Genomic DNA, 10,560 nt, shown 5'->3' on the forward strand with positions numbered 1-10,560 from the left:
CCCCCGCAGCCCAGGGAATGCTCTGCCCGCTGGCAACTCGCCCTTCCATCCCTGCTGGAGAGGCAGGTAAGGTGTGTGCACAACACGAGGGTTTATTAATCAGCCCTAAATTGAAGCGGTGTTTTTTAAAACCCACCACTTCGATTGAGGGCCCCCGTTTTGTCTACACGTGCCCTAACAGTACAAATATTGCACAGCACCCTGGTGGAGATTCATCAGTCTAGTGGGACCTCTTGGCCTTTTGCACCGGATGGATTGGTGTAATGGGTCAGGGGAAGGTTCCCTCCTCCCCTTCGTTTTATGAATCAGAGGCTTCATGAGTCTGTTTTTTTTCTCTGCATGGAAAGTCCCTGTAGGATCTGTCAAAACAAGGCTCTGGCACCAGGGTATATTCACATGTGCGGCAGACTGCAAATTCATGTGCAGTGACTCTGCACACTTCTCGTGGAAAGCTTTGCTTGAGCTGGTATAACATGCTGAGGTTTCTGGATCCAAGGAGAGCAAGGCACTGGAGGTTGTCTCCCTAGCTGTGCTCTGACAGCAACTCCTCTTCCTTTCCCTTGATTTACTCAACGACTACGGGTCACTGCAGTTCACCAATGACTCCAACAGTGCTCTTGCCTTAGCTGAGGTGTTTTAAGTAAATAGTTTTGATGCTGTTTTGATGTTATTTTGTTTCTTAAACTCCTTTTTCCACTTGTAATGTTGATGTCTGTTAAACAGAGAAGGGGCCGATACCCAGAGTGGTGCCAGGTTGTGCTCTCCTCCTGGAGCTGAAACAATTGTGCAGGCATCCAATTATTTAGTACAAAGCCTTGATAATCGAGTTTTCTTACTCACCTCACACAACTGAGAGCGATGGCCTTTCTTTCCATACTAATGAAGAAAGCTATGGCAAATATCTTACCTTTGTTGTTACTTCCTTTGATGTTAGAATTATTAACAACAGAATCAGTGTGGGTTATTGAGTATAATAAATGATTTACTTTTATAGTATTCCCTTCATCCCAAAGACCATTGCAAGGTGCATATATGCACATCTCCTCGTCAATCCATCCAGCGTCGCCACCTCTGGGCAACTGATTAGCCGCCTAAGGCAAAACTATGTAACACTTTAATTTACAATCCAAGGGGATATTAAGTAGGTACCAAAATTATTTTTTAAGGAACATCCTTTACTTCTGCTTAATTATGGCATCTTTAATGATGGTCAAGACCTTGCAAATAAGTCTTATATGAAAAAGTTTACCAATACTGAGTACCCTTCAGGCTAGAGAACTGTTTTTGTGTTGACTTAAAATCAGCAGCCCCTCATGCTGGATTATCTTTATGTTCCTGTAGCTGTTCCCTATAATAACTTGACCCCTTGAGCCATCCTCACCTGCAGTTTGCACACAGAGGGCGAATCCAGAAGAGTGCGGTCGTGCGGTGTGGCACTGCAAACACCTTTGCAGCGCCACATATTGCACAGTCCAGTGTTCTCTGTGCTTCAGGGGCACGCTGCTCAAGTGTGGATATTCAGGGGTAAAAAAAAAAAAAAAAAACCCCGCAAAAATCAAAGTGGCGCAGCACATACTCGAGCAGTGCATGCTGCTGCCCGGAGCTGTGTTGCAGCTGCCAGCCAGGCTTCACGTTGCAGAATCAGCACAGCTGCAGCCCTGGGAGGACCCCAGGTAAGGCTGCTGGGGCCAGCCTCCCCTACCCTACCTGGGGCAACTTGCTGCATGCTAAAGCCTGTGTGGCATGGGCATTCCCGGGGACAGGTAACTGCGGTGCAAGGTGTGCCGCTGCTACTTGTCCCCAGGGAACCAAATGTCCACGCACATCTGGATGTGCCCATACTGGCTCCTGTCCTTTGACCTCCCAGGAAGAGCTTTTGAAACACACACACAGTTAGGGGTCCCCCAGCACAGATCAGATCACAGGATCAGTACCAGATTTATGAGATGCCGGCCCAAACTGGATCTAATTGTGGCTATTAAGACATTATGGTAGTGGAGCGGGGACTGTCATTTTTCTACATGTTTTACTGCATATAGCCCATTAAAGCCTTCCCTGTTTTGAGGTGAGGTCTCTAGACTACACTGGTAATAATGTCAAATGTACAGTGTCAAGAGTGTGCAGTCCAGTAGCCCTTTCATTAAAATGTCCTGTATCTCAATAATTGACATGGGCCTCAAGAAAAAATCTGCATCCATACACCGCTGTGCGCTCTTATGACTGTTTGGCCTTTGTTGGGTTTCTGCTTTGACAGAGTCAGTGTCATTAATTGATCTTGGCTTTACTTTTGTTTATGTTGTTTACAGTCAGTCACTTTAAAGAAAGGAGAAACCAATAACCATTTGTTACCGACTGAGCAGCGCAGAGTGGTCCTCTTGTATCCTGTTGTAGTTTGAGTGTCACATCCCTTTTTGTAATTTTTATTGACAGTGACACTTTTTTATTAAATTCCTGGGATTCTCCCAGGGGTAATTGTGTCTCCTGTATAAAAAGGTTTGATCTGAGAATGAGACTGCAAAAGAAAGCTGCTAAATCCAATGTATCGTTGTAACGGCACGGTTGTTTTCAGAAACTGATGGCCATTGTGCAAAAGATTGAAAATATACTATAAGCAGCAGCAACATTTAAGTTAATGATATGCTAGATAACTATGGTTTCCATAATACTATGGATAAAGAGATGCTTTGAATGTAAGCAAATATATGAAGGTCAAGAATATATTGAAATTTTGGCTTCAACTTCTAGCATAATTATTGAAACCACATGTTTGTTGTTTTTATGCTTTTGTCCACAGTGTGAGGACATTTTCTATCATGGTTGAGAGATTCAGATTCCTGAACCCTGTCCCCAAATTCTAGTCCAGTTAAAGGAAAACTGGAGCACTCTTGTCTCAACTTGTACACTACATGCTTTTCCAGAAGGGCACAATATTGCCTTTCCTTCAGGATTTCTCCCCATCTTCAGGGGCACATAGCCAACCTCTAGTCATACGATATCTACAGCCATCTTTGTGACTATCTGATAAAAAGCTTTGATTGCTTCTACACAGACAGTGATTTATAGAAACTGTTGTGCTCCACATGTTCCACAAGACAAAATACAGGACAAATAAATCCTTTGTATCCAGAAACCAAAGCCAACAGCAACAAAGATACTTGTGTCTGTTATCTAAAGGCAGCCCAAGAAACTATAGCAACCCTACCCAAGAAAACCAAAGCATTTTCTATACGGATACAAAGACAGAAACAGCACATGATGGAAATTCAAGTGATAGCCCATTGCAAACTCAGTCTTTTTTATTTATACCTTTAAGGAGATTACCGTCCCAATACCGTCAAAGGCATACACAGTTGCTAAGCTTGATTCACATGAATAATTTCTTTGGCTGCAGTTGGACTATTTATGTGTTTGTATACGCATACAGTCAAGTGCGTGTTCTCGGGGTTGGGGCCCAAATTATGAAGAAAAGTGGGAGATTTCTCTTAATTCCAGTCTAGCTGTTGTAGTTAACAGTATTTCTGTGTATACAGGTGTATGTTATGTGCTAATATATGCTGTGGGTGCCCCTATCCATTGAAACATAGCAACAAGATACAGAGACATATAGATCAGGGCCTGTTAATACTAACCGTATTACCAGAGTGTTTAGCTGCACAAAAGAATGGCAAAGTTCTGGCTTTTCACCAGATGTTGCAAATCTGCAGAGAGAACCAGGTTCGTTATGACAGCCACTGTCGGGCATGTGTGCCTTGTTAACGCCACCTGAGCGGGAGGGTGGTAGAGTAGCCCTAAAGGAAAACTGGAGAGGTTCATGCTTCTTGTGGCCCAGAAAGGAGAATTTTAGGGTGCAGCTTGATGAGCTTAACTTGAACTGCTCCTGGCGATACAATCAAAGGTAAGTGTAGCCTTTTTGGGGAGCAGTTGAGAGCTCAGGGACTTGCAAGTCAAATAGCATAAGACAGTATTTGGCAAGCGACAGGCTGCATTTTTATATTCTATTTTAAGACCTCTAATGCCATACCCTTATGGTGGATAGGATGGGTATGGGAAGCAGCTCACTTGTTATGAGGAAGAACAGTCTTTATTGTTTGGTAATTCACCATTGCCTCTTCCCACCCAAAGTTTGAGACCACTCTTGGGTAGAAAATAAGGAAAAGTGCAATATTTTTAAGGTAAAAATGACACACAGGTATGTAGAATAAGCATAATTTGGGAAGCTGTAGAGTGACTGTTACTTGGAGAAGAATATTTAATCATACTACTCATCATCACTACCACCCCCCCTTAGCTCATGCACTGTTGTCCAAAAAATCTCATTCTTACTTTTGTGCTTTTGTGTGTGGCTTCAAATTTGTAAGATTAAATCTGCACATCTGATTCATTCACACTAGCAACTAGGGTAATGAACATCTGAAAGTAATGTATTTTGCGTATCGCTTATTGAATTTATTTCAGAAATGTAAAAGTCCTGGTAGTTTCCTGATTTGCAGAGAGGAGTGGCAATTTGTTAACAGATTCCCTTTCCCTCGAATTGTGCATTGAGCAGTGCAGTACTTGTATTCTTCATTGTTTCCCTTCTGCTCAGAGGAGGCAATGTTTTGATGATGCTCGTATGAAGCAAAGTGACCTTCTTTGAGAATCGCTTAGTAATTACTTGGGATGCAAGGCACTGAATTAATGTACAAAATATTGTAATGAACTAGATAACATTAAATTACATAATTATATTCTTGTCCTATCTTGGATGGGTTCTGAACTATTCTCCTGTTTCATAGGCTCTGTGTTGCAAACAGAGGCTTGTATATGATTTATGCTGGACTATCTGAGTTCCAGCCTCAGCATTTCCATGAAATTTTGGGTGTCCACAGGAGCATTGCCATAGCCATGCAGTGATAGATGGCAGAGGATAATTCATCTGTTGTATTTCCATTGAGTTTTGTTTCTCTGTTTTGTTCTAGTTTAACATTTTCTTTTGTTCTTTCCTTTTTAAGCTCAACAGAATTCACCAAAAATCCATGAAGGCTGGTGGGCATATAAGGAGGTGGTCCAGGGAAGCTTTGTTCCAGGTAAGCACAGCTTCAAAAATCCAAGCTTTTAATTAACCGTTTTGTTCTGACAGTGGTACCATTTTGTCTGTGTATTATAGGGGGTGAATATACTTATGTAAATGCTGATACATTATGAAAAATAGCATGAAGCTTTTTTTGGCACATTAGCTGAAGACCCTGGCTGTCTTTTTTCTAATAGGTGGCGTACAGTTATTGGTGAGACTCTTGCTATCACTTAGTGTTGAGTGATCTTTTGCTACTTTTTTAAAATGTGCACCTAAATTAACTTGTCGTTCAGTTGTGAAAAAAGCAGTGGAAGGGTGGGGGAGGAATCTCACAGTAGGTGGCCAGCAAGGCAGTTTCCGACAAATACAATAGTGAACTAAGAAGGGAACAACAACAAAACCCAAAGTTTGAGACCACTCTTGGGTAGAAAATATATTACAGGCAGTCCTCAGATTTATGACACAATTGGCTCCTGAAAACCACATCTTAAGTCAAAACTTTGTAACTCAGAAGCAATTTTCTATGAAGAAACAATGTTATAAAGGGGGGATTGCTTCCTGAACCAAGGCCTGATACCCTGTTTTCACCAAAAATACCCCAGAATTGTGTACTCGATCAATTATAGATGAGTAATACAGCTACATTAATGTATTTATATTGTAAATAGCAATCATATCGGTTTGGAAGGACTTCTTTGAGGTGACTTTGCTGGACTTGTTGAAGGCCTCTTGGTTGGACTTGTTGAAGGGTTCTTGGCTGGAGTCTTCTCAGGAGTCCTGGCTGCAGATTTTTCTGGGGTCATGTCTGCTCGTTTAAGGAAAGCATCCAAGAAAGTTTGGACAGATGTTCTCCAGGGAGATGGGTGACACAGCGAACTTGTTCACCGGAGTGGCATTGCATCGGATCAAGCGTTGTAAAGTCTAAACTGATGTCATAAAGTTGAAACAGGGTGTCGATTTATAAACGTTGTAAGTGCGAAACATTGTAACTTGAAACGTTGTAAATCGAGGACTGCCTGTATTGTTAATGAATGGGAGCATACGGTCGACTAGCCATATCTAGTTATACAGCTCTCCCCAAATGGATGCTCTCCAGGATGCTGGGCTGGGAGTCTGCAAGCTTCCCTTGGTCTGAATAAGCTGCATTTCTTTCTCTTGGCCTCTCGAGCAAGTTTCTGGTATGCAAGCTCTTTGTCTGTTATCTTCCATGGAAATAGGACCTCTTAACCTGGTTGTCCCAGGCTTCTCAGTAGCTTAATTGCATCCTTCCCCAGACATCCAACCTTGTAGGATGTGCTAGGTTTAACAGACAAACATGCTAACTTTGAACGGATTTCAAAACCCCACCACTGTTTAGCTGGCCCAAGAAACAAACTTATGTAGACAAAATGACCCACACACCTCCCCAGATTTCCTCACCACACTTGAGCATCCTTTGGGCTTTGGCCAAAACCTCTAAGGACTCAATGATTCCCCTTCCGGATATGACTTCTGTTAAATGATCAAGTTTCTCTCTTCTGCAGCATGTCTCCTACTTCTCTGGTTTGTTAGACAGTTAAATTGGATTCCTCTTCTGCAAATGCATGCTCTTCTGTATTTTTTTTCCTCTGACTAAAGTTCCTGTTTCCCTCTTAGTTCTCAAAAGTCCCTTCAGCTTCCTTGCCCTATCCTCCCTTTCCACTTTACACAAACCATCTTTGCTGGATTAGTGTACCTAGGCTGTAGCCATTTCACTGTCCTAAAGTGCGCTTCCTTGAATGGGAGCTGTCAAGGTCCAGTGACCCTCCACTATGAAACTTCCTGGATGGCACGTGATCGTTTCAACAGCAATACAGCAACTCTGTAATCTGGTGGTTGTAAACTATATGTAGCCACATTCCCCAACTTGTCAGACCAGATGTCACCCAGACACAAAACACAGCACTTGAAATAACAGGATAAAATGTTTGCGGAGACCCATATGCTAAGACACTAGGAGTAACTTAAACTGAATGGTGACGTTAATTTTTCTTCCTGTTACCTCTTGTTCATTATGAAAGTGCTTTGAGACTCTTCATTGAGGGAGACGTACGTGAGATTTGGTGAAAAAGCAGGAATGGAAACTGCATTTATGTATTTTGTTAAACGTGAACTGTTGGGCCAAACAGCCTGGAGACACTGCCTGTGCTTACTTTGAAAGAGTGAGAAGTCCCTGTAACGACTGGAATAATGCAATGGAATAGTCTGAAACAGGTGCTTGAGTTACTAGCTCAGTAGGACTGGAGAAGTAGTAGTGATGTAGGGCAGATCAGGTAGGGAAGATAAATATGGCAAGTTCTACCACCTTAGGCCGTCAGTTTGGTTGAGGGTATATAGCACTGGTTCTCAACCTTTTTTAGACTTGAGGCACTGTCTGGAAAATGTCAGCTCTTTGTTTTCACTTGTTTTTGACTCTGGAAAGATATAAGAGCAGTTTTTGGGTTGCAGAGAACTCAGAAAGATCACAGCAGGCCAGGGTGTTTTTATTCTATGTATTCCTGTTAGAAATGTGTGGATTTATCTTGCAATCCTGTTTGCATATCTGACAGTGCACCCCTTAAAAAGCTCGCAAAGCACCCTGATATTTAATATATGGTAAAATGCTAGCTGTTATTGTTACTGCTATTAGGATATTTTTTCTAAGCTTTAGGACAATTGTTTTAAATGACCAAAATGTGCATTCCTTCCCTTCTTTGAGGGCATCAGTGTGTAGATAAGCCAATGCTTTATATTATGAATGTAACATTATGAATAATTCTGCATGGGCTTTATTTCCTTGGCTGTCTAGAAAATAACAAATTCAGTTCTGTGCAAGCTTTCACAAGAATTTCCAAATGTGGTCTCATGTCATATTTTGCCATTGTTATGAGGTCACCTGTGATTTAGTGATAAGATTAGAAAAGACACACCCCAGATGGTGCTAAATTATCTTGACATGAGGCAATGGCACAAATGAGATGAAGATTAAGATAGGGGATTTGGGAATGGAAAAATGTGTGTCATAAAGAGCTGTGCCCATGGTCATAAAAACATGATTACGTGCTGGTACGGTTTGAAGCAGGTTCTTGGATTTATTTGAAATTGCTTTTGGACTGTCAAGGACATTGAAGTGTATTATTCTGCGTGCTTAGTTGCTCAGGTCAGTAATGGAAAGCAGTCTGGAAGATATAACAACCTGTTTTCAGCAGGAAACTTCAACTTCACTGTCTCTACTATGCCTGAATTTGCTGGACAATTTATAGATGCCTAACAATTTTTTTTTCCTGTTGTGGAAGATGGAAAGAGCATTTGCTTCTCTGTCCTTTCTAAATACTTCAGTTTAAATGCTCTGGTTGAAATTGCTAATAAACAAAATCATGTAAAGAAACTATTTTAATCTGATGTTAGGTAATGCTGTAGCATCCTTGAAAGGGTAAAGTTTCAGTCTTTTAAGACCTCAAGGTCTTGACAACATGCTAAACATCCTGAAGAGCCAGAAGGAAATGACTGCAACTACAACTTGAAGAAGTCAGAAAGTCTTCTGGAAGTCCCAGCCTATTTGCAGATCCTTTAAGTCATCGAAAAATGTGAAATATTGGACATAAGCAGGAATGTGCCGTTCAGATAAAGTCCCAGAAGAAAATTATAAATTGTTAAGTAGTTCCCTGAAATAGCCATGCTGGAAATTGAATTGGCTCAGCCCACTCTGATGTACTGATTATTATTGTTTCCTTCTGAAATTTGAGAGCTCTAGCCAGGTCTGCTGCAAAATCCACATTGTGCGTTCTTGCAAAATTACCAAAGATCTTGTTTGCAAAAGTATGGTATCTTAGGCTTCCAAGTCCTATTGGTGTTTTTCTTCCAGTAAGACAGTTGCACCTTGGTCTCTGAATAGCTTTTGAAAATGGGATTTAAGCTTCTAAAAATGCACAGAATCATTTGAAATGTTCATCTTGTGTTGGATGTTGTTGGATGTTGGAAACGGTAAGAAAGCTCACTGTCACTGTGTTTATGATATCATATGTTGATGCCTACAGATAAGCCCATTAATCACACATTTAAGTGCCTGCACTGATATAAGAGAGTTGGCCTCCCTCTCCAGTTCCAGGCACCAGTAGTTTCCTTCAGCTTCAGTTCAAGTGCTTCAATGAGCGCTGTGTTTCATTATGTTTAAGTAGAGGATTCACATTCATGCTCCAAGTCCTACCCAGGCTGGTCTCTGAATGCTTCATCGAACCATATTTAAGTTCTAATTTAGCCTCAGATAATGACAAACTATTTTGGCTATGTGCAAAAAACACTTTGCTTCCTTCACAGAAACAATGAATTGCTGTTAGGATTTTAAAATAAAGCAGATAAAAAAGTGGAAGTGCTGCAAAATTTTAATTTAATTCAGAAGCTAATTTCTATTCAATGTGAATGACTCTACAGGAATGGGGAAAGGCTGCTTTCCATTTGCATAATGATAATATGACTTGTAGTATTACACAGTTTGAATATACTAACTCTTTCCAGCATACACTTTTAAAGAGAACTTCTAACATTTGTTACTGCAGATGCAAGTATGAGAATAATAATGTTTTTTCACTTAATGGGCATGGGGGTTAAGCAGAGGAGCGAGGTTTGCTGGTGGCATTCAAGCATTTTTGGTGTAGTAGACACTATAACGAATACCTTTGAGCCATAATTCTGTCGTCATCCTCTTCACCCCAGATATAAAAGCATAGCCTTTGTGGTATCTCTCTGTATCGAGTCCATTGATTCTGTACATGCTTCCTTCCCTGCAGGGCTGTCATAGCCTGGCAAAAAGGGTTTGGGGAAAGGCAAAGCAAGGAATGCATCAGGTCTGACATGTGGGCTGTGGCCATGTAAATCCACATGCCAGAGCACCAGCTTGATCCTGCAGCTTCTCTTAGATCTTATGGGTCTAATAGCAGCATATATGTTTTGGTCACAGTTTTGCTCAGAGGAGACACCCCTATGGAGTCATGTCATCCAGTAGCAAGAACGTTGGTCCTGTGAAACTTGGGTTCAAGTCCATGCTCTACTGCAGCCTTCCTTAGGCAAGTTCCATAACAGCTCATTTTCCAATATATAAAATGGGGGTATACATGCTTTCCTACCCCCGCCCAGGGTACTATGGTCAAAACTATCCTAAAGGTTGTGTGAATGTTTAGATAATACAGCAATATGGACTATTTAACTATGTAAGATGGATATGGAATTGGAAAGAAATCCAGTATTTAATCCTGTAAGCCAAAAAACAAGAAGTACTGGGGGAAAATAGAGCTAAGGAGGAAACTCCACTTTTATTATCTCCCTTAACCAAGGATGTTATCTCATTAGACTTTTTAGAACAGCACGTAATATTTCACATCATACTAGAGAAAGTAAATTGAACAGGGAGAATGACAGACGGAGTTTCAATGCTATATTATACTACCTTAAAGAGATAAAGTGAGCTTTTCACAACCATGCCGTACTATGTGCACACATGACTCCAGTAAATG

General features: G+C 41.1%; 1 protein-coding gene across 1 annotated transcript in view; it reads left to right on the forward strand.

Moving 5' to 3' along the window:
- The window catches only part of CA10 (carbonic anhydrase 10), a 445,670-nt gene that overhangs the window by 76,090 nt on the left and 359,020 nt on the right, over window positions 1-10,560 (forward strand). Inside the window, exon 2 of the mRNA XM_019517280.1 lies at window positions 4,992-5,066. Within this exon, the coding sequence (XP_019372825.1) occupies window positions 4,992-5,066 (75 nt within the window). The remainder of the gene's footprint in view (window positions 1-4,991; window positions 5,067-10,560) is intronic.

The sequence above is a fragment of the Gavialis gangeticus genome, unplaced genomic scaffold (genome assembly GCF_001723915.1).
Source record: "Gavialis gangeticus isolate Ggan-Ray unplaced genomic scaffold, GavGan_comp1, whole genome shotgun sequence".
NCBI lineage: Eukaryota > Metazoa > Chordata > Crocodylia > Gavialidae > Gavialis > Gavialis gangeticus.